The following is a 25463-nucleotide window of genomic DNA, read 5'->3' on the forward strand; positions in this document are numbered from 1 at the left end:
GGTATTCCTAATATTATGCCTAAAAGTTTGTGTTTGTTACTCAATCACACAGAGTACTTAAAGCAAAATTATTTTTTGAAGAAACTTATTTTTTGTTATAGCAGCAATAGAAATAAGTACAAAATTTCAACTTTAACCTGTTACGTTTCAGGAGACAGACAGATGGAGAGCTGAGACTGTAATAGGGTCCCATTGGTACCCTACAGAACCCTAGTAGTAGTAGTAGATATAAGGATGGGTTTGCACAAGGTGGTTTTAGGTAATAGGTACTTAAAGAAATATATTTTAATGCAAATATGTATTTATTATTCCATCCCTTTTTCCCTTTTATTGTCGGGCAACAGTTAAGGCGTGTCCAAACATAGCGCTGCGAGTGCGCGGCAGCAACACGCGGCAATCGCGAGACACAGCTCTGATGCGCGACTAGTGTAGACATCCCAGAAATGTGTGCGCGGCAATACTGCGCGGCATGTCCTAGACACGCTGTGCTCTCAGTTTGCATTCGATCCAAAATGAAAGCGGCCGCGTGTGTTGTAGCTCTACTTATTATTCGAAAATTACGCAGAAGGAAGAGACTGAAAAAAACAAGGCAATGCTGGATACGACCACTTTTCCAACAGAGGGTAAAGAATTTGAAAGTGATTAATTATGAAATCCACTATCGAACAACACAGTTTTTAAGATTGACCTTGGAAGAATTTGAACATATACATACACTGGTGGAACCATTTATTAAAAAAACTGATACACACTGGCGTGTAGCAATAACGACGAAAGAGAGACTCGCAATAACTTTGCGATATTTGGCCACAGGAGACTCATATACTAGTCTACAATATATATTTCACGTGTCAAAGCAAACAATCTCAAAAATAGTCCCAGAGGTGTGCGATGCCCTAGTGAAAGCTCTGAAGGATGTGATAAAGGTAAAAAAGAACAACTTTATTACTTACATTATTTTTATTAAGTTTTTAATCAATCATAAATATGTGCATGTTTAATGTGCAGACAATAAAAATGAAACAATCACTATTTAATTATAAACTATTCTCAGTATTCAAATCGTTAATCAATTGTGTAAGTCCGGATCCCATACTAGAGTCACTAGAGGATGCCGTATTGGAGATATCGGTATAACGTGTAGTAAAATAACCTGGTCTTCTTTCATCGTTTTCTTGAATTGTAGACTGATTGAGTTGGTTTATACATGCCATATCAGCGTCAAATATTATAGTATTTATGGAATGTTTTACTCTTGCTAAGGTTATGGGATCGTATTTTCTCAACTCTGCCGCTACGTGCATGCCAAAAGCAACGTATAAATCGTTGCTGTTATCGCTTTGTTTTCGCATTTCTTCCAATGCATCTTCTAACATTTTATTCTCGGCATCATACTCCGGATCTTCGTGTGTTCTCTTTGTTGGCTTCCTTTTAGTTGGAATCGTAGATGCAGTATTCATGTTAGTCGTATTTAGTTCTGAAGTGCCTTGTTCTGTAGCGCTTTGTTCTGTAGCGCCTTGTTCTGTAGCGCCTATTCTGTAGCTCCTTGTTCTGTATTATGTGACTGCGACGATGAGCCACAATCCTGTAATCAAAACAACGATTTTTAGTTGTGTTTGTAGAATATAGGTATAGTCTTTGGGATTTAAGAAGTGTCTCCGTTTCAGCTAGGACTAAAATGCTTTCGTATGATGTCCGACTGTTTTCATTTATATCTGTCGTAGAATGTCGTAGTTAGATTTCCACGCGATTCTTTGAGGTTACCCACCCCCACCCGTGTTAAGATAAATTTCGCATTTTTTTAATGTGAACTTTATATTTTTCAGTTACCAGTATCGGAACAAGATTGGAAGATAGTCTCTAAAGAATTCGAGGAAAAATGGAATTTCCCACATGTCATCGGTGCTTTGGACGGAAAACATATAACTATTCAGGCTCCTTTTAGAAGCGGCACCGAGTATTACAATTATAAAAAACATTTTAGTATTGTACTTTTAGCATTAGTAGACTCAAATTACAATTTTATGTACGTTAACGTTGGAAGTCAAGGTCGAATATCAGATGGAGGCGTTTTTAAACATTGTGAATTGTACCGAAAGTTAGAAAATAATCAACTTAATGTACCAGCACCAGAAATTTTAAATATACCCTACACAACAAAAGTACCCTATGTCATATTAGGAGATCAAGCTTTTGCTTTAACTAAATATATGTTGACACCTTTTGCAGGAATTCATTCAAAAGGGTCTAAAGAACGGATTTTTAACTACAGACTATCGAGAGCACGTAGAGTAGTTGAAAATGCTTTTGGTATTTTGGCGTCTAAATTTAGAGTACTGAGAAATGCAATTATGTTAAACCCAACATCAGCTAAAAAGGTAGTTCTAGCTGCTGTTCACTTGCATAATTTTCTTCGAAACAGCTCTTCAATAACAACCTCTAATAACTCAATGAATGAATCAGTTACTTTAACACCGAACGAATGTATAGGTGGCACTCCAACCGATATTCGTAATTTTTTGGCAGAACATTTTATGGCAAACGGGTCGATTATTTGGCAAGATAGATATTAAATAATTACGTTATGAGAAACTAGATGACGCCCGCGACTTCGTCCGCGTGAATTTATTTTTTAAAATCCCTCGGGAACTCTTTGATTTTCCGGGATAAAAAGTAGCCTATGTCACTCTCCAGGTCCTCAGCTATACCTATGCAAAAAATCACGTCGATCCGTAACTCTGTTGCGGCGTGATTGAAGGACAAACCAACAAACACACTTTCGCATTTATAATATTAGTATGGTTATACATGAATGTATGTATGAAATTAGCGTACTTACCACTGTGTCAATAGGATTACCCCTATCATGCAAAAAGTGGAAAGATTCGTAGGCAAACCATTTAGACTTGTAGGCCTTGTTTCTATCTGTAACAATAAAAGTGTCAATTCTGTTATATCCATCTGCTTGTGAGAAATACTTTCCTAAACATGTGTGTATAAACTCACGACCATCAGTCTAGTTTACCAGCTGATCAGACCGTTAAACATATTTTACAACGGTCACATATTTTAACCAAAATATTTCGATGATGATTATACGTATTTCGAAAATTATTCAATCTACGTAATTGCATTAATTCATTGATTTATTAAAAACATTCATTCAATGATTTTGCGCTCTAAGAAATGTCAAACTCAATCGGTTTGCCATATTTATTTATATTTTGGGTCGTGCATGAAAAAACGTACTATACTTAGTTGAGCATTACAAACGTGCGAACTGCGTACGAACCATATTACTATCATTATGTGAGCGAGCGCAATGCATGCGCCTGACCGCTCTCACCTAGGCTCCGACAGGCACGCACACTTACACAATTATACATGTACACGACGTAACCACAAATAAAGCTCACTCGGTTACGTAAATTCCAAGAACTACATATACCACAGTATACATTTAACTTAGATACCTATATGTAAGTAGAATAGAATCTTTTGTTACAAGTACTTCATTTTGTTATTGTTTGCTGTAGGAGTACTTATTGTCATTTCATCAATATCATTAAATAAAAGATTAAACTTACCCGAACCAGTAATGTTACTCGTTTTTTCTCTGTTTCTCTCCCTTCTGTATGAGCTTAAAAGACTTTTCATTTTGGTTTTTAGAACTGCTTTCGGTTGCTCGAAATTTTTTGCGATTTCATCCCACATGTCTTCTCTTAAATTATTGTTATGATATTCTTTGCGCCTGGTGTCCCATAATGCATTAAATGAACCATATATTTCAATAAGTCGAATTGCCGTTTCGTTATCCATCGTTTACGTCCACACACCTTCACTGACGAACGAACACTACGCGCGCGGCAACCTCGTTCGCGCGCGGCAGCAACACGCGGCATTCGTGCGCGGCGGCCGTCCAAACACAGCGCGGAAATCGCGCGCGGCATGCCGCTCACGATTGCCGCGCTATGTTTGGACACGCCTTTAGCAGTCTGGTTTGATCCATAGATATGTGAGACTTCTTTATTTGTTACATTTTCTAGTCTGTCCTTTGGTTGTTCCATTGGAATTCTGAAATATACAATTTATACATTAATGATTTTCAATAATAATAAATTAAGAGTAAGAGGATATACTGAAATGGTCTATAAAGTATAATAGGCTAATATATTTACTCTTACAAAACACTTATGATGAACCATTATAATTTGTAAAGTGTTATTGTGTTTGTGTATCATTATGTATTTAACTATGATATAGGTGTGTATTTTAATTTAAGAATTGTTTTGTTAAATTAGACTCCTGCCTATTTTGTTCAAATAAATGATTTTATTATAATGAGTCATTGTGTTATTTTATATTTCCAATAATCCATACTAATATTATAAATGCGAAAGTGTGTCTGCCTGTCTGTCTGCTAGCTTTTCACAGCCCAACCGTCTAACCGATTTAGATGAAATTTAGTACCTACAGAGTTAGCTTACATCCCGAGGATGGACACCGGCTACTTTTTATTCTGGAAAATCAAATAGTTCTCACAGGATTTTCAAAACCTAAATCCACACAGATGAAGTCGCGGGCAATAGTCATCCCATGACCTTGACTTGTATCTCACTGGTAACTACCAGTAGTGTATAATTGGGCATTCTAGATCATTAAAGCATGTTTCGTTTCACTTCGTTTCACTTCGTTCCACTTCGTTCACGAAACATGCTTTAGTGATCTAGCAATGCCCAATTATAGCTTTTGCATTTCGTTCATTCGAAACATGATTTAGTGATTGCGCAACTAAGATTTCATAAAGGTTAATCATTAACTAAGATGGTTTGCAATTTTCAATATAAACTATGGTGACGTTGAGAAACTGTTACTTTATTCGAGTTTGTTAAAGCTATCACACAAAAATGATATTTGAAAAGCAGCCTCAATCACTTAATTTTAATAACATTTGTACTGTTAGCGAAAATACTACATTCCGTCATGGTAAACTACTTCCCAATACAATACGGTGTCTTATATGTGGTCCATCGAACTGTGGTAAAACCAATTTAGTCATCGGTCTTCTCCTACACGAAAATGGATTACGATTTAGAAACGTTTATGTTTATTCAAAAACCTTGTATCAACCTAAATATACGCTTTTAGAAAATATTTTGAAAACAGTACCGGGAGTGTCTTACTTTAAATACCACGCCAATAATGATGTCCTTAGTCCTCAAAGCGCTAAACCTAATTCAGTCATAATTTTTGATGACGTAGCATCTGAAAAACAAAACAACATCAGAGATTACTTTGCTATGGGTAGACACAAGTTTGTTGACTGTTTTTATTTAAATCAAACATATACAAAAATTCCTAAACAGCTTGTGAGAGACAACGCTAATCTCATAGTTTTATTCAAACAGGATGACATTAATTTGAAACATGTTTATGACGAACATGTCAACACTGATATGTCCTGGTCATTATTTCGAGAAATGTGTTCAAAAGTATGGAATAATCCATATAATTATCTAGTAATTAACAAAGATTGTCCTAAGAATGAAGGAGGTTATAGAAAATCATTTGATACATTCATTGTGTTCGATTAATCATGTTAATTTATTTAAATATAGACGTTTCCTTCAAACCACGTCATTGATTTAAACGTATACATATATAACACTCCTATTATTTTTATAATGGACCGTCATATAAAGCAGCAGATTATTGAAGCATCCGAAGCTGTAAAAAGGAAATTAAAATTATTGAAAGATTCAAAAACTGATAATGATATGGTTCTTCAATCAGTATTTAAACCTATTACTACTTCACTTGATCGTATCGCCGATAAAAATAATAAAAATATTGATTTTGAAAATTTTGATGTTTCTAAAGAACCTGAAAGCCGTGAATGGAGCCAGTTAGATCTGAAACAGGATACCACGTTATTGGATCCAAGCGATTCTAGTAATCCTCAAGAGTCAGATGATGAAAATAGTGATGCGTCATTTAAATCGAGTGAAACATCTAGTTGGTCCCTATCGTCAGAAAATTTCGGGGATATTCCATTCGGTGTACGATCTGTAAATGGAAAACCTTTCATAGGTCTTACTCCGATTAAAATTAATAGTAATTCTTTTGTAATTGCTGAAAAAGAATATAAAAAGACTCCTGGTCTTAATGAATTGTTACTTAGTAGAAACCCTAACCTATCTTTGATCGATAAAGAAGATATAATAAACTATAAAGCAATCCTTTTGACAACGAATGTACATCGTCGAGACTATGATCCATCAAAACCAATTAAAAGTAACAAAGGTCAAAAGTACATGACTATAATAAAACCAATATTTCAAATCCCTACTTTGGAGGAAAGTAAGAAAACTGTGAGAGGTGATGGTCTTCCTTTTATGAAATTAATAAAACCCAATACGGATTACGTTTATTGGAATAACCCTAATGAATTGGTTGAACGATTGAAACTTTTGATTGCTTCAAAACAAGCTGGTAATACTGGATTAGATAATGAGATAATATCGATAATCGAAGAACTCAGAGAAAACGGTGATCTTAATTAGTATATAAATACTAGAAATATTATCTGATTAGAGCAGTAACATTTTATCCATACTTCTAAGCTGATCAAAATGAATATCGATAAATTCGGCCATCACGTTCATAAGCGTCTACGTGTGTCAGAATTATTTGATTTTGATGACCTTGTAAAAAAGACAGAAACTGGAGAGGTTGATCTCAAATCATCATATTTAAAAGGTTTACCATCACCAAAATCACGCGATCACGCAGTTAACAAAGAATATGTAGACAATTTAATAAATAATTTAGATAAAAATATTGTTCTTGACAAATATTTAAAGTTCGAAAATAAAACACTTGATTTGCAGTACGCAAAAATGAAAAACTTACAATCTCCATCAGAACCAAACGATGCTGTTACCAAAAACTACGTTGATCAAATTCTGAGTAATTATTGCACTAAAGAACAATTGATACTTGAAAAAAGTATTTTAAATAGACAAATTGCTATGTTAGTGGTAAAAAGTTTGCGTGAATATTATACTAAGTCTGAAATAAATAAACTCATTCAAGCTTCAACTAAACATGAGTAAGCAACAAGTTGTTGAAGAAATTCATAAGCAAGCTCGAAAAAACTTTCAGCGTCGACATGTAAAATTGAAAGGTTTACATGATTTGTGGCAAGCTGATTTAATTGATATAAAAAATATCTCAAATGTCAATAACAATTTTAAATATATCTTGGTTGTAATTGACTGTCTTTCAAAATATGTTTGGGTATTTCCTCTTAAAACCAAAAATAAAGAAGAAATTTTCAATAAGTTTAGTACATTATTTAAAACAGGATCCGTGCCAAAGAACTTGCAAACTGATTTTGGAACAGAATTTTATAACAAGATGTTTAAAAAACTTATGAATGATTATGGTATTAATCATTATTCCACATATTCAACCAAAAAGGCTTCTATCGTCGAAAGAGTAATAAGAACTCTGAAGAACAAGTTATACAAATACTTTAGTCTAGTGGGAAATTATAAATGGTTAGGTAAACCACTTCAAAATGTTGTAACATCGTATAATAATACTGTCCATCGCTCAACTCGGTACAAACCAGTTGATGTAAAGTTTGATAACGTTTCAAAAGTTTTGTGTAATATAAAAAAATCACAAAAATATAATAACACCCTCAAAGCGAAATTAAAAATTGGTGATTTTGTAAGGATAAGCAAATACAAAGGTTGTTTTGAAAAAGGTTATACGCCAAACTGGTCAACTGAAGTTTTCACGGTTATAAAAGTCAATAAAACCTGTCCGATCACATATCACATTAAAGATCAAAACAATCAAATAATATCTGGTATATTTTATCAAGAAGAACTCAAAAAATCTAAATGTCCTAATGTATACTTAATAGAAAAAGTTATCAAAAAAAGAGGAAGTAAGCTCTTCGTTAAATGGTTAGGATTAAGTGAAAAAGAAAATAGTTGGATCGATAAAAGCACATTGGTTTAAATATATAAATTATAACGTATCTAACTATAACATTATTGTAATACAAGTAATGAAAGCAAGAGGACTTGTTAACACTGTAATTGACAATTTACCAATAGAGCTACATTTACCAGGATATAACTTTTGTGGACCAGGTACAAAGTTAAAGAACCGATTGGCTCGAGGTGATAAAGGAGTTAATTTATTAGACGAGGCGTGCAAACGTCACGATATTGCTTACGATAATTTCAGTGATATAGACAATCGTCACAAAGCAGATATCGAACTAATGAAGCAAGCTAAACAAAGACTGCGTTCACAAGATGCAGGGAAGGGTGAAAAAGTAGCTTCGTGGCTCGTCAATAAAGTTATGAAGGCTAAAATAAGAACTGGCGCTGGTGTTAAAAAATTCAATTCAATTGTTTCCAAAATACGTCGAGGGATAAGCAAATTAAAAAACAAAAGCAATAAATCTGCTATTAAGTACGCTTATGCAGCTGCAAAAAAAAATCGTCGGTAAAACTAATCGACTTCGCCTGCCTAGAGTGATACCTGTTCCAAAATCGGGAGGTGTTTTGCCTTTAATACCAATTTTTGCTGGTCTATCTGCTTTAGGCAGTTTAGCTGGAGGTGCTTCAGCTATTGCAAAAACTGTCAACGATTTCTTAAGCGCTAAAAAATCCTTCTCGCAAAACAAGCCTAAGGAGTCTATCGCTTTAGGCAAAGGATTATACGTTAAACCTTATAAAAATGGCCATGGTATTTATATAAATAATGCAAAAAACTGAAGGTTAGGCTACCCAATAGAGCTTTGACTGATATTGATATTAAAAAATTTGTTAATAAACATTGTATTCCACACTTTCGAGGAGTGTTCATGAGAAATAGCTTACCTAATAAAATAAACCGTATTGAATGCGGCATTGTTAATTTGGATGATGTAAAAAATAAAGGAACACATTGGGTAGCCTATGCTAAATTGAAAGATTACTGTGAATACTTTGACAGTTTTGGTGATTTGAAACCACCTAAAGAAATAAAAAAGTATTTAAATGTTTGCAATATTTTTTATAACTATGATAGGTACCAAAAGTTTAATACTGTTAATTGCGGTCATCTATGTTTAGAATTTTTACAAAATTTTTGGATTAAAAATCATATAAATTAATAGACAGTTATTTCATTTCAGTCATACTCATAATGTCCTTTACACTGTCAATTACAGGCAACACGTCAAATTTAGAAACAACATATTCTCCGAGCTTACTGTTAGACGGTGAATATGAGTGCGCTCTATTGTATTTATCCACTTTTAACTCGATTCCGAATATAGATGCCAGTAATAACAAATTTTATTATGCATCAAATCAAGTGGTAGAAATCCCTGAAGGAACCTACGAATTTCAAGATATTTGTGATTATCTAAGGGGACACATTGTTGGATGTTCACTAAAACTTTACTGTAATAATAATACGCTGAAAACATTTCTTTACTGTTCTCAAGATGTTCACTTTGAAAAAAAAAATTCTCTCGGGACTATTTTAGGGTTTAGCAGTCAGACCCTAAAAGCTAATATATTACACGAGTCGACGTTACCAGTCAATATTTTATCAACAACCGTGGTGAGGGTTGAATGTGATATTATAAGCGGTTCCTACATAAATGGTAATCCTAGTCATATTTTATATGAATTTGCACCGAACGTGCCACCTGGATATAGAATTATTGAAATACCTAAAAATATAATCTATTTCCCTGTGAATCAGAGTGACATTAATAACCTCAGTATACGAATACTTGATAGTAAAAATAAATTAGTTAATTTACGTGGCGAAGAAATTCAATTATATCTTCATATAAAAAAACGAAATGATAGATTACAGCAAAAATACAATTCCTCGATTTGAACAAACCAGTGGTGAAAAAAAGAAGCTTTCAAAATCAAACAGTGACAATAAATACACATCACTACAGCATGGGTCACTCAGTGCTAAATCATTCACCCGCAAAACTACACATCCTAAAAAGAAGATTAAATTAACACTTAAAAATAAGAAATTTCTTCAATCTATTGGATTATCAAAATGACTATTTTGAACATAATTAATTCTCCCGTCTATGACACTTCCATAGAGAGTATTGAAGTTCACTCTTATAAACCATACGGAACCAGCTTCAACACAAACGATGAAATTAGAATTCCTATCAACCAGCAAGATTTATATGTCTTACCCTCAGAGAGCACGCTGTATATAGAAGGGGTCATATCCGTTCAAAATATTGAAACAAAACAAACAGTTTCAAGTATTCAACTAACTAATAATTCTTTTCTTTATCTGTTTCAAGATATTCGATATGAACTGAACGGAGTTGAAATAGATAAGGTTAAAAATACTGGTATCACTACAACAATTAAATCTTTGCTTTCATTTAGTGATCATGAAGCTAAAATGGCTAAAGCATGGGGCTGGGACTTAAATGGTACTAAATGCAAAGGCAGCTTTTCAGCTTCTATCCCTCTATGTAATATAATGGGGTTTGCTGAAGATTATAAAAATATTATTATGAATTGTAAGCACGAATTAGTTATTCTGCGAAGTAATAATAATATGAACGCAGTAAAACTTAACACTGGTGATTTTGTACATGATATTCAAATAAACAAAATAGTATGGCGTGTTCCTCATGTTAAGGTATCTGACAGAGAAAAAATTAATTTACTAAAGTATCTAGAAAAAGATAGACCGATTCAGTTAGCTTTCAGAAATTGGGATTTGTATGAATATCCTCTGCTACCCAAAACTACTAAACATACTTGGTCTATTAAAACGTCATCTCAAATTGAGAAACCAAGATATGTAATTATAGGTTTACAAACAAATAGAAAAAACAATGTACAAAAAGACATGTCTCAATTTGATGAATGTGATTTACGTGATGTTAAAGTGTTTCTAAATTCTACATACTATCCATATGAAAGTTTGAATGTAAATTTTTCAAAGGGTCAGTTCACTTTATTATATGAACAGTATGTCAGATTTCAACAGTCTTTCTACGGTCGTAGACCTGAACCATTGTTGGGTTTGGAAGAATTCAGGACGAGGGCTCCTCTTTTTGTAATTGATTGTTCACGGCAAACTGATAACTTGAAAACAGGACCGGTAGTGAACATAAGGCTAGAGTTAGAAAGTAATTCAGAAATACCTGATCAAACTGCAGCATATTGTCTCATTTTGAACGACTGTATTATCGAGTATAAACCACTTAGTAGCATTGTTAAAAAAATATCATGAATTCAGAAATCTTAATTGTAGATTTACAAGGCTTCAAAAACAGTGGTAATGAATTCATAATAAAAGAATTTTCACTTGGATTTGAAAAAAAGGATTGTACACAAACATTTTTGATTAAACCTCCTTACCCCTTTAGTAAATTGACTAAAGAAGAAAAGAAACAAGTACTATGGTTAGAAAAGTATAATGGAATGAGATGGAGCGAAGGCTATATAGACTATTACGAATTTAAGCGTATTATCGTACCATTCTTGAATAAAAGAGTGATACTTACAAAAGGTCACGAGAAAATAAAATGGATAAAAGAGCTGTGTTCAAACTGTTCAGTGATAGATTTATCTGATCATGGCTGCTTTAATCTTTCAAGATTACATATTGAATATTGTAAGAATCATGATTTTAATTGTATTTTTCATGCTAAAAAGTGTGCATTAAAAAACGTTTTGTGTATCAAAAAGTGGATTTCTGTAAATAATATTGAAGTTTAATTATAGATATTATAGGTATACATGTTTACTCGATTTTTAAAATAAAACAACCTGAAATATATTTATAAACTAGTTTTATTTTATAAAATTACTTACAAGCTACTTTACTCATACCCCACTATTACAAATACAAATTAAAATCTATAACCTATAACTTACAAAGTCAACGAGCCGTGGAATTATAATTTTTATACCTACATATTACTATCACACATTTTTTTTGAAATTTTTCTTATAACACTTTCAGTAAAATCCATTATTTCATCTACAGTGTCTTCAACCACATACTGGGTACTCAAAATTATATTGTCTCGATTATCATCGAAAGTTAAGTCACAAACTTCGATTTTAATTAACCGGTGACCTTTTTTTAACACTTTACGTACAACAAAAGTTGTGCTATTTTTATCAGATTTTCGTTTTGACGGTTTTGATTTACATTGACTGGGACTAGGATTTTTTATTTCTTCAACTTCAGTCTCAAAATCATATAGCTGACCACACTGAAATTCACTAGAGTAGCTCATATCTGTAAAAGAAAATACTGTTCGCTATCAAGCTACTCGTAGATCTACATAATATGTAGTACCTTAAATACAATATAACTTACCTACAGTAATATTTGTCAAATTAAATAAAATTAACGTATGAAATAACAAAATAAACTACTGAAGCCGTGACACAGTTGACCGTCAATGAAACATGATGCGATACTTTAATAACCTCGTTTTTGCAGGTTCAATGCGCTATGTTTATGCTATCTGCTAACTTTGCAAAATTAGAAGCGTGCCAAATAAGTGTTAAGACTTAATAAAACAAGCCCTATTAAAAAATTAAAAAGAAGTCGTTTTATGACCCCATGCAACTGTTGAGATTTTATCTGATTTAATGTAACGTTTGTCATCTTGGCTGGACAGTGCAATCTTATTTACAGATTGGGTGAATATTTCATGTTTGATAGATTTAAACAATATATTTTGCTTACGAATTAGTGAATTATTGAGTAAAACATTTTGGTAATCGTTTGATGACAAATCTCGAATAACGTTCCTTTTAATCCCCTTAGCTTTTTTTATTACTTTTTTTTCAGTTTTAATGCAGTATAACTTCGATCTCAAACCAACAAATTCTGTGACTATTTCACCGCCCAATTCATCTTTAAATAAACCAGGAATTTTTTTGTTTACAATCGGTAACTGAAATGTATTTCGTTCAATATAGTTACTTGTATCAAAAAAATTTATAAAATTATTTCTTAAATCATTATAAAAATCATCTGTTTCGATGGTGTAAACGAAACTATCCGTGTCTGTGTAACAAAGTTGGATGCGGTGTTTATAAAATGGTTTCATCACAGAATAATGAAATTGATACATATGACTCTTGGAAAGCTCCAACACGGAAAAGCCAATATAAATAGGTTTATCTAAAATAATTCGTTCGGGTTTCATTTGAATCGCTACTAGATCTTTTGAAAAGATTGAAGTGCTATGAAAATTTGGACGAGATATTAATTTATTGGCCCCGAGTCTTGTTTGTCTTATTTTTACTGTCAGTCCAACAGTTTACTAATTTGACATCGACTCTATTTTCGGTGTTTTCTAAGGTCTTTCCAAATACTGAATTATTAAATAGTTTAAAAAGCTCCTGCTGAAATGGAGAAGTAGCTTTTTTACGAAGTTCTGTGTTCAAATCGATGTATTTTTTTAAGAAGGGTTTTTGTTTGAAAGTAACCACACGATGAATTTTATTAAGAAGCAAACCGTTTTTTAAGCATGTTTTTAAATGCACGTAATGTATAACGTAGTGAAACTTTGAGTAAAGATTTGGAATTAATTTAGAAGTTTTACCACCTTGGGGTATGAACTTTTGGGCACAAAAAGGATAATCATTGTGAAAACAGTGTAAATGTTCAGGATATGATATGTCTACTTCTAAAATAAAACCAAATTCAGCATCATCTGACACTTGCAAAACATCTAAATGTTTTATCTCAATCTGATTTAAAAACCTAAAGTCAGATACAGGCAATGTTTGACTCATGCTGTATCCATATAAATTGTTACAATCAATATAGACAATATATGAACTTGGTTTAGAAGGGTCATATGCATTCATATACTTGTTATTTGCCTTAGCGTGCCGTGTCGAACACATACAAATCCCTCCACGTATACCTTTTTGTATTAGACGAACAATTTCCAAATCATTTAGCAACTCTAATCTGATTCCTGTTTTAAGCAACATTGCATCGAATGATAGACTAGGCGCTGTTAAATAAAATGCTGGATCAAGCTGATAATTGAATTTGCAAACTTTTCTAAAATTTTCAAAAATGTCTGTTAATAATAATACGTCAGTTTTAAGGTAGAGATCAGTATATTCGCCCATGTTTAAGATGCCAAATGTTTCCCAAACGGTTTTAGCGTGGTTATAACAAGCATCACTGACATTTTCATCATTTAACATATTATAAAAACATTGTTTCGGTGGAAGTTGATCATATAGAAACTTTTTCCAATCAGTCATAAAGTCATAAGGATATACTCCCTTTCTTTTTACTAATTGAAATTGGGACTCCTCGGGAAAGTATTTTTTCAAGTATATAAAGTCATCGGTGTCTAATCCGTTCACTAATTTTGCAATGCTCGCGCTTAAAAACTTATAAGAATCTACAAATCTAACTTGTGCAAACTGACTATCAGAAATCTTTAAAAATTTTGTGAACGATATGTAACTTTCCTTACTCTTAGGAATAACTTTTATATTTCCTTCGAGTTCGCCTAGCTCTTTTATAAATAAATGACAATCATAACCCGACAAATTATGAAAAAATATTGGTAATAGTTTTGGAACGCTATAACGCAAATTACAATACTGATGTGCTGCGCCGCGATAACAACCTGTCAAATGACAATGGTCTCTAACTTTATCAAAAAATAATAACTCATTACAGATGTGGCACTTCGAAGCGGAAGCATGAGCTTTAGCATTTTCTTCTGAAAATATAATTGGTATCTCAGTGTTCAAAATACAATATATTTCTTTAACATCTTTTAAAAGAAACTCTATGAACTTTATCACACAATCAGGTCCTCGGTATTGTCTAAACTTATTAAGATTTTCATCAAAAGAACAGACAATATGATATGCAAAGGCGGCAGGAACGTGTAGCTGTTGTTTTGCCGTGTAACTACAACAAGGGTCAGGCTCGCAACCATGAACTGGTTTTAATAATGTTTCAAAATCTGCATAAATAACAAAGGGTACATCTTGCTTACGTTGAAAATTTTTAAATTGTACAAAAGAACCTTTTTCTGGTAAAACTGTAGCTACACCACTACAAATGTGATTATTTAAATTAATTTCGGTTGAAAAGAAAAGAAGGCAATCATCACAAAAATATAGTTTAGCGTGGTGTTTTGTAACTTGTCTCCCAACGAGACGCGGTAAATTTTTTATGAGAACGTAGTGTGATTTATTGCCTTTGTCAATCAAAAGTAAATTAACTTTTATTTTACGCTTAAACTCTGATCTATATATAGGACCTACAATCGTATTACTGTTTTTTAAAGAGTATACATTAACAGAAATATTAGAGTTATTAGATTCGAATACCTTAATATCTGCAAATGTAACAGGTAAATTCATATTTTGTATGTTCAAAACGTCACGAAAATGAGGATACGAGGATGTGCGAGCGCTATTTTTGCTTGTGGGATAAACCGCTGCTACAATAGACCACAGAAAACAATACGGATCACTATTTTTAATATTGAGACAAGCTTTCTTATTTCTAAACAATCGCGGTAAATCAATATAGCTCGATCCATTCAATGGATCGTATTTATTAACATTTACTTCCAAGTACGAATTGCATAAAAAAGTCCACCCACTATCGCGTTCTTCAAATTCTTGAATTTTTTTTTTAATTGTCTCAATAAGTGTCTGAAATATGCAATCAAATGAGTAGTTTTTACAAATAACTATATTTTTTGTAACGAAAGACTTTGTTTCTTGTTCATTATTTTTGAACAAGAGAAAAGTACCAAAATATTCAAAGTTAACTTTTATACTATCATGGTTACTAAGAGAAGAATTTAAAATACTTTTTAGTTTAGAACTAATATTTTCTAAAAATATTTCAGGCAAACTTTGCTCAAACTCCAACGCAAGTATTCGATATGAAGCTATTCTACCTTGGAAAGCAGATGAAATTTTAACAATTCCACTACTTATTTCATTCATAGAGATACTTTTGTGTATGTTACTGCGGAGATGACCTATCCACTGCTTTTTAGTCACCTCGACTGAGCAAACTTGACAAAAAGGCATTATGAATTTATAAAAATTAGATTTACACCTAAAGAACTGAAAAACCAAAAAACTAATAAAACCTTATACCATTTATTAGGAACCTAACTAATGAATTAATAAAAATAAAACCTTTCTTATAATGTTATTCCTTCATTTGCCTTATTACCTAAGTACTACACACATACACATACACGTATACATTAAAATTGTTCTATCTTTTCTTAAAATTAAAGTTACCCGACATAAATGTCGGGTCCGAGTCCTTAAATAATTCGTGCAGTTCCTTTACGAGTCGCTGCAGTGCTTTCCACTGCGACGAGTCGTCGTCCACCGAGCAGGCCAAACGCAGCAGCGCTTTCTTCCAGCGTTCGTCCGACTCGGTAGCCTCGGCGTCGCAGCGGTCGTACACGCGCAACTCCAAATAAAATGGTCCTGTCGTAGACACGCTCCGTCTCTGGACGCCGTTCGCGACCCTGTTCACTATAAACGATGGTAGCGACTTCACTGCACCACCTTCATCGTCATCCGATTGCAGACCGAAGATGTCCAAAAGTTTTCCTTTCCGGCTTCTAAAAATAAAACAAAAATATTAGTAACCTTATAAATTAAAACTAGCATGCTTTTACTAAACTAAACAGGGATTCGAACCCATAACTCTTGACCGCGTATAGCTTTAAAATATTGAATATCGCAAACACACAAGTTATACTATAAAGTCGTAGTAGCTCAACGGTTAGATAAGCGCTCTGAAATAAAGTATAATGATAATATTACCTTGCTGGTTCCTCGCTCGTTTGCTTGCTGGCTACTTTTGCAGGCGTGGAAGACTTCCTGGGTTTTTTCACCTTTGCCGGTGGTACTGCAAATTCATATTCTGAATCAGACCTAATAGAAAAAATATAAAAATAAAATCTTTAAGAAAAATATTAGCAAAACATTTCATAATAATAATAAAATCTTTATTTGGTTCAAAAACACAATTTACAAAAATAATAATTATGAGAACCAAAAGTCGTCTACTCAGCATCTGTTGGATACACATCTTAATATATTTCCAACGCTGATATTCTGTATAAAAACCTTGTGCTATGTACAAAAAGCATTGACGACAAAATGCTACTAAAATAAATCAAACAATAGAATTTAAAACTAAAAGGAACAAATTAGTAAAAAAAAAAAAGATTCCGACGAATTGAGAACCTCCTCCTTTTTTTGAAGTCGGTTAAATATTTAGATTAGATTTATTTATAATTACTATAAGCAGTGATAGCCTAGTGGTTAGGGCTGTGGTCTCCTATTCGGGTCGCAAGTTCAATCCCTGGCACGCACCTCTGACTTTTCGAAGCTAAGTGATAATTAAATATCACTTGCTTCAACGGTGAAGGAAAACATCCTGAGGAAACCTGCACACCTGAGAGTTCCACATAAAAAAGTTCTCGAAGTCCGCCAATTCGCATTGGACCGGCGTGGTGGACTATGGCCTATAACCTTTCTCTGAGAGGAGACCTGCACTCAGTAGTGAGCCGTTGATGGGTTGCTGATGATGATGATGATGATGATAATTACTATAATGAGGTATTATCAACTAATTGATTTCATAACGCTATCACTATGTTGCGTTAAATCTAGTTTTAAAACTGAAGTTAAACATTGATTTTAACACTTACGTACATTATGAATAATGGTGACGACTGTAGCGCGATAGATCAGGCAGGTAGCAGGTGAGAGGCGGCTCGCAGGCTCTTGCAAGTTTTCAGCTTTGAAAACTCCTTCCACGACTCGTTGACTTTGTTGGATGAATGATGTATTTTCGAAAACCATGCTTATAAACGTTCATAACACCCACTGTAAGCAGTTTTTGCTTAGTGTTCCGTTGTAAAATAATTTATAAAACACTATCTTAGTATTAATTTTAAAAAACTTTAAAATGCAAGTTTGTGAATTCTTCTATATATATAGTAGGTATATAGGTAGCGATAGCCTAGTGGTTAGGACGTCCGCATTCTGATTGGAGGTCGGGGTTCGGTCTCGGGCACGCACCTCTAACTTTCCAGAGTTATTTGCGTTTTAAGTAATTAAATATCACTTGCTTTAACGGTGAAGGAAAACATCGTGAAGAAACCTGCATGCCTGAGAGTTCTCCATAATGTTCTCAAAGGTGTGTGAAGTCTACCAATCCGCACGTGGTCAGCGTGATAGACTATGGTCAAAACCCTTCTCACTCTGAGAGGAGACCCGTGCTCTGTAGTGAGCCGATCATGATGATGACGATAATAAAGGTAGTAGTAGGTACCTACATAAAATTATATTTTCCTTGCTTTTGTCTTTTTTATTTTATAAACTTAAGTTTTTATATTTAAGTATTTTTATTTAATATATTTACGTTCAATAATACATACGGAACCCAAAGTTGTCGTTTAGAGGGACTCCGCCGCTTCAGGTCATTCCCCGCACGCTTGCCTGAATATGCAAAATTTGATAGTCGCAAAATTAGAAAACAATTTAAATAAAATATATAATAATATGATTGTTATTTTACAGAATGTGTCGTAACTACCATTGGGAAACTAACGTTAAAGCAGTTTTTGCTTAGGGTTCCGTTGTAAAATAATTTATAAAACACTATCTTAGTATTACTTTTAAAACACTTTAAAATGCAAGTTTGTGAATTCTTCTATATATATATAGTAGGTATATAGGTAGTGATAGCCTAGTGGTTAGGACGTCCGTCTTCTAATTGGAGGTCGGGGGTTCGGTCTCGGGCCCGCACCTCTAACTTTCCAGAGTTATTTGCGTTTTAAGTAATTAAACTTGCTTTAACGGTGAAGGAAAATATCGTGAAGAAACAGCATGCCTGAGAGTTCTCCATAATGTTCTCAAAGGTGTGTGAAGTCTACCAATCCGCATGTGGCCAGCGTGATAGACTATGGTCAAAACCCTTCTCACTCTGAGAGGAGACCCGTGCTCTGTAGTGAGCCGGTGATGGGTTGATCATGATGATGATGATGATGATGATGACATAGGTAGTAGTAGGTACCTACATAAAATTATATTTTCCTTGATTTTGTCTGCGGCTATAAGTAGTATTTGTATTGAATATATTTATGTTCATTTATATACACGGAACCCAAGTTATCGTTTAGACTCAAACTTGCAATTCTACGTAAATGCTTGCAGTTTTTGCTTAGGGTTCCGTTGTAAAATAATTTATAAAACACTATCTTAGTATTACTTTTAAAAAACTTTAAAATGCAAGTTTGTGAATTCTTCTATATATATAGTAGGTATATAGGTAGTGATAGCCTAGTGGTTAGGACGTCCGCCTTCTAATTGGAGGTCGAGGGTTCGGTCTCGGGCACGCACCTCTAACTTTCCAGAGTTATTTGCGTTTTAAGTAATTAAATATCACTTGCTTTAACGGTGAAGGAAAATATCGTGAAGAAACAGCATGCCTGAGAGTTCTCCATAATGTTCTCAAAGGTGTGTGAAGTCTACCAATCCGCATGTGGCCAGCGTGATAGACTATGGTCAAAACCCTTCTCACTCTGAGAGGAGACCCGTGCTCTGTAGTGAGCCGGTGATGGGTTGATCGTGATGATGATGATGATGATGACATAGGTAGTAGTAGGTACCTACATAAAATTATATTTTCCTTGATTTTGTCTGCGGCTATAAGTAGTATTTGTATTGAATATATTTATGTTCATTTATATACACGGAACCCAAGTTATCGTTTAGACTCAAACTTGCAATTCTACGTAAATGCTTGCAGTTTTTGCTTAGGGTTCCGTTGTAAAATAATTTATAAAACACTATCTTAGTATTACTTTTAAAAAACTTTAAAATGCAAGTTTGTGAATTCTTCTATATATATATATAGTAGGTATATAGGTAGTGATAGCCTAGTGGTTTGGACGTCCGCCTTCTAATTGGAGGTTTGGGGTTTGATCCCGAGCACGCACCTCTAACTTTTCGGAGTTATGAGCATTTTAAGTAATTAAATATCACTTGCTTTAACGGTGAAGGAAAATATCGTGAAGAAACCTGCATGCCTGAGAGTTCTCCATAATATTCTCAAAGGTGTGTGAAGTCTACCAATCCGCATGTGGCCAGCGTGATAGACTATGGTCAAAACCCTTCTCACTCTGAGAGGAGACCCGTGCTCTGTAGTGAGCCGGTGATGGGTTGATCATGATGATGATGATGATGACATAGGTAGTAGTAGGTACCTACATAAAATTATATTTTCCTTGATTATGTCTGCGGCTATAAGTAGTATTTGTATTGAATATATTTATGTTCATTTATATACACGGAACCCAAGTTATCGTTTAGACTCAAACTTACAATTCAACGAAATGCTTGTCTTGCACTTCACAAAGGTACAGGATGTAATCTAATAGCTTTCAGTTATAAAATTACTAATAGGTACCTATATCTGATTATACTAGATGATGCCTACGACTTCGTCCGCGTTGATTAAGTTTTTTCATTCCCGCAGGAACCCTTTAATTTTCCGAAATAAAATGTAGTCTATGTGTTAATCCAGGGTATAATCTATCTTCATTTAAAATTTCATCCAAATCCGTTTAGCTGTTTTTGCGTGATTGAGTAACAAACATCCAAACATCCACACTTTCACATTTATAATATTATAAGTAGGATCTTATTCAATTCGTCTATACCTATACTATGCGGAAATGCATGGGGTTCTAGTTCCGATTCCTATTCGAGTAACTACGGTAACTTACTATTATTATAATCAGCTTGGGTTAAAAACAAACTTTCTGTATTACTATTTGGAGAATAAAAGCGTAATACCAAAATAATAAATAAACTATACAATAAACGTCTATCTATTAATTTACTGTTAATTTAGTATCAAAAGAAGTAATGAGGAACCAACTAAATTACACCCTGTATTGATTACTATTTGCAGAAAACACTTGGTAGACATTAGGTACAAAAATGAAGTAAACATGATGCATCGTATTTCAGTCAGCAATATACCGATTAGCAAGAAATATTTCGCAATTTAACTTGGATATGTTACTTTACCTATATAAAATAGGTGTTTCAATGTTAATGTTTTTCAGAAGAACGCCTTTTCCTTCCCAGAGATGAGCTCGCTACCACGGTAAGTAACAGCCTTTTAAACTCCCTTTGCTGGAAAATGACCTCCTCTCAGATAGGGATTTGAGCCTGAATCCACCGCGCTGGCTCAGTGTGGTTGGTGGGTAAACACATGTCAGATAATAATCATCCAAGCATGCGGGTTTCCTCACGATGTTTTCCTCATCGTAAGTTGTGATAAAAGCGTGCATAACATAACACTTTATTTGTTGATGGAGAGCTCGCTTTCTGCCAATGATAATGTATTCACGTATCGTGGATTCGATTAATGGATTCACGAGCGCCGCGTCGCCTAGTGCTCAAACTGCTTGCTGGCGTACGCGAGTCGCTTCGATCGTAACGTGAACATACAAATATTGTTTATGAATATGTTTATTCACTTTCTGAAACAGATCGAAATCGACTCAAGACAAAACCAGATAGCAACCGAACTGAAAATCACTAAATCATGTTTCGAATGAACGAAATGCAAAAGCTATAATTGGGCATTGCTAGATCACTAAAGCATGTTTCGTGAACGAAGTGGAACGAAGTGAAACGAAGTGAAACGAAACATGCTTTAATGATCTAGAATGCCCAATTATACACTACTACTACCATCTGCCAAGAGTCTTATAGATGTGAGGACGTAGAATAAATAGAGAGTAGCCGCGAATACCTATTTGTAGGTACCTACTACCTACCTAAGTAGGTAACCTAAATTAGGTATTCGTTTGCACAAGATGGTTTTAGGTAATAGGTAAGTACTTACTTACTTTTATGAATCCATCCACCGAATTAATCGGCTTTAGTGCTTCATTAAGCTGCTCGCATAAGTACAGCACATAATATTTGTCCATCCGAAACAAGTGTTGGAACTCAGCGTCGGGAAATTCAAAGGGATTACTTCCATCACTAATTACGTGCTCATGTTATTTTCGTTCTAAATTGTCTATTTCAAACTAATAAAAAAAGCGCGAGACATGTTTTTTGATCTTTTAATAATTGAGTTAAAGTTCTATGAGCTTATACCCACCTCTAATCTCGATGATAAAATTATCCCTCTCAAATGTCAAAAAAGGACAGTTTATCTTCTTTTATTTGGCCCCATGCTATAGACGGTGGATAAATAGTCCCCCGAGTCCCCGTGAAATGTCAAACGGGGATAAACTTCTCCTCTCCCCTGTTGCCGTGCTCTGAGGGGTGGAGAAGTTAATGTTATCTCCTGTGCAGTGGATAAAATCGGGGGATATAATTTTTATCTTCGGCCCATGCTAGCCGTGCAGGGAATCATGCTAGTCATGCTCGACGAAAAATTTTACACATAGCTTGGTCCCAGGCTTCTCTTCCAATCAGGTATGGAGGTCTGGGAATTCGCAAAATTTCTAGTGTTTGGCTGCCAGCATTTCTTTCCTCTGTTTACAGTACACACACTCTCTATGGCAAGATTATATCCAATTCTTTGGGTTCCATAGAGGTGTCTGGCTTAACAGAGGCAAGAAATGAATGGTCCATGCATAGTCCCAGCCAAGTGCCGGTTTCTCTTTCTTCCCAGAGACAGTGGGACGACATTATTTGCAAAACGACATTTGACACTTTACTAGCAAACGCAAATTCTAAAAAAGACCGTGCTCGTCTTCTCGCTGTCTCTGCAAAAGAGTCCGGCTACTGGCTACATGCTCTTCCCTCTGCCAACTTGGGCACTATGTTAGACCATACGACACTTTCTGTTCTCATTGGTCTTAGGCTTGGCGCCACAATAAACCAGCCTCACCGTTGCCACTGCGGTGACTGCGTTGACGCCTTCGGCCACCATGGGCTCTCCTGTTCGAGAAGCGCTGGACGCTTCTCCCGCCATAGTACCCTTAACGACATCATCCGGAGGTCCCTTGCCACCGCCCATGTGCCAGCTGTACTAGAACCTATTGGTTTGGCACGTAGCGATGGCAAGAGACCTGATGGTATGACGCTCGTACCGTGGAAGATGGGCAGGTCGCTTGTTTGGGATGCAACTTGTGTAGACACTTTAGCTGCATCCCACATTCAGGCGACCTCCTCTATGGCGGGTGCAGCGGCCATCAGCGCCGAACAGGCCAAGAGGCGCAAATATGAAAACCTCGATGGGAGCTTCGTATTCGTGCCTTTTGGTGTGGAGACCTTGGGGCCGTGGGGCCCGGGGGCTCGAGCTCTTTTTGAAGAAATTACGAAAAGAGTTATCGAGTCAACCGGGGACCCGAGAGCTGGCAGCTACCTTGGTCAAAGAATTAGTTTGGCCATCCAAAGGGGTAATGCTGCCAGCATCTTGGGTACAATGCCTCGCTGCGGTGGTCTCGATGAGGTTTTAGATTTAATTAAATTTATTTTAGTTTTAATTTAATGTTGTTTTTTTAAGATTTAAGTTTATTAATAGTTTATTTAAATAATTTAAATACAAATAATTTTATAATTTATATATCCTAATGTCAAATGTCAAATGTCAACGTCTTGTCACCTGTCACTTGTCTCTCTGCTCTGTCTTGTTTTATAATGTCATGTCTGTTATGTGAATAAAAAGTCGAATCAAAAATCATCTATCTATTATTAAAACCATACCAATGAAATAAGCAGTTAATCTTTCATGAGGACTTATAGCTTCTCTCATTACAGTGTCTTGTTTCTTTATTAATGGACTAGCTGATCCCCGCGGCTTCGCCCGCGTAGATTTAGGTTTTTAAAGATCCCGTATAGCCTATGTCACTCAGGAATAATGTAGCTTTCTACTGGTGAAAGAATTTTTAAAATCGGTTCAGTAGTTCTAAAGATTACCCCCTACAAACAAACTTAACGACATTACCTCTTTATATAATACAACGGGCCGTGCAGCAGAAATCGTAATATTTTAATTTCGCCATAACTTCAAAACCAAACGTCCAATTTTAATCATTCAAAGACCAAATATTATCTCCATAAACTGGTCTTAGTGATGAAATCATTTATTTTGATAAGGATTAATAGCATGAGTAAAATAAACGCGTTTAAATGTAGTCCAAAAAAAATTCAAGATTTTTAAATAAAAAAATGGTTGCTGTGCCTCACTCGACATAGATGGGTATAGTGTGTCGCGGACTTTTTTGTAGATATTTATAAGATCTACAATTAATTAGAACATTTTATGGTTCTATCTTTTATAGTTTAGGCAGCGTACGCAAAATAAGTAACTTTTCTGGTTGATTTTTTACACCTTGTGTCCGAAAAACCCAAATATCTTACGGAACCCTATTTTTTTCCAAAATAAAATATAGCCTATGTTACTCGTGGATAATGTAGCTTTCGAATGGTGAAAGAATTTTTAAAATCGGTCCAGTAGTTTTTGAGCCTATTCAGTACAAACAAACAAACAAACAAACAAACAAACAAAGTTTTCCTCTTTATAATATTAGTGTAGATAAACTAAAGCCAGCAGAGTTAAATATGCCTCTTCATTCATCCTTAAATATGTAGTTATGCCAATCTTGCGGAGCGAATTTCAACTCGCATAACAAGTTGGTATGAGAAAATTGCTTCCTTTTCATGAGCCAGTCTTTACACTCTCTTTAGACTCCGCTTCTTATTTTCTTTAAACACATAACCAGGCCTAATATAGCAAGTGCGTCATAATCTTCCATTGTTAACATGTATCTTGCGCGAGCTTCTGCGGAGAACTGCCCGATCGACGTCGATATCGAAGGCGTGTGGAGGCACTAGAAACGTTCGATTTATCTGCACAGTCTGAAATCGCTACGATAAATCATTACACATGTATGAGGCTTATGGTGGCCATATACGCAACGAGAAATCGTTACGATCGGACTGTACAGTTCGAACGGTAACAATAAATCGCTACATGTATGTTATAAAACTGTACAGTTTCGACCGATTTTTTAAGACTGTGCAGTCGAACGGAACAATACAAAAATTTCAATTGATTAATCGGAATCGGAAGAACTGTGCCGACTGATCGTAACGTGTATGCGCTCGTTCAGTTTTCGTGTTCAGTTTTGTCGTCAGTCGCAGTTCGGGTGGACGTGCGCACGCGTCATGGCGTCTCAAACTAATCGCGAATGGCTAGAAGAGTTTATTGAATTATATCGCAGTGAACCTTGTCTTTGGAATACTAAAGGCAAAGAGTATCACAATCGTGAATTAAAACGTTCGGCGTACACTAAGCTGATTGAAAAATTAAAAATAATAGACCCTAGTGCTGACAAAGATGCTGTTGTA

At 34.7% G+C, this 25463-nt stretch overlaps 2 protein-coding genes across 2 annotated transcripts; both read right to left on the reverse strand.

Annotated features, from left to right (window-relative positions):
• Nucleotides 1-1531: 1531 nt before the first annotated feature.
• Nucleotides 1532-25010, reverse strand: LOC138403891 (uncharacterized). The gene is made up of 4 exons (XM_069506018.1): nucleotides 22001-25010; nucleotides 3588-4074; nucleotides 2840-2925; nucleotides 1532-1585 (listed from the first exon to the last, which is right to left on the reverse strand). Exons 2-4 carry the CDS (start codon nucleotides 3817-3819, stop codon nucleotides 1532-1534), a joined length of 372 nt encoding a protein of 123 aa, XP_069362119.1. The 5' UTR covers nucleotides 3820-4074; nucleotides 22001-25010.
• Nucleotides 16187-18517, reverse strand: LOC138403921 (uncharacterized). The gene is made up of 3 exons (XM_069506101.1): nucleotides 17784-18517; nucleotides 16887-16997; nucleotides 16187-16681 (listed from the first exon to the last, which is right to left on the reverse strand). Coding segments are annotated over exons 1-3 (471 nt in total). The 5' UTR covers nucleotides 17786-18517; the 3' UTR covers nucleotides 16187-16323.
• Nucleotides 25011-25463: the final 453 nt, after the last annotated feature.

The sequence above is a fragment of the Maniola hyperantus genome, chromosome 22 (assembly GCF_902806685.2).
Source record: "Maniola hyperantus chromosome 22, iAphHyp1.2, whole genome shotgun sequence".
Classification (NCBI taxonomy): Eukaryota; Metazoa; Arthropoda; class Insecta; order Lepidoptera; family Nymphalidae; genus Maniola; species Maniola hyperantus.

Coding starts and splice junctions, on each gene's coding strand:
- LOC138403891 (XM_069506018.1), bottom strand. CDS start 3,819: ATGGATAACGAAACGGCAATTCGACTTATTGAAATATATGGTTCATTT. Junction 2,926..3,587: donor GAGTAACATTACTGGTTCGG/GTAAGTTTAATC, acceptor TTATTGTTACAG/ATAGAAACAAGGCCTACAAG. Junction 1,586..2,839: donor GTAATCCTATTGACACAGTG/GTAAGTACGCTA, acceptor TTTTGATTACAG/GATTGTGGCTCATCGTCGCA.
- LOC138403921 (XM_069506101.1), bottom strand. Junction 16,682..16,886: donor ACGAGCGAGGAACCAGCAAG/GTAATATTATCA, acceptor TTTTATTTTTAG/AAGCCGGAAAGGAAAACTTT.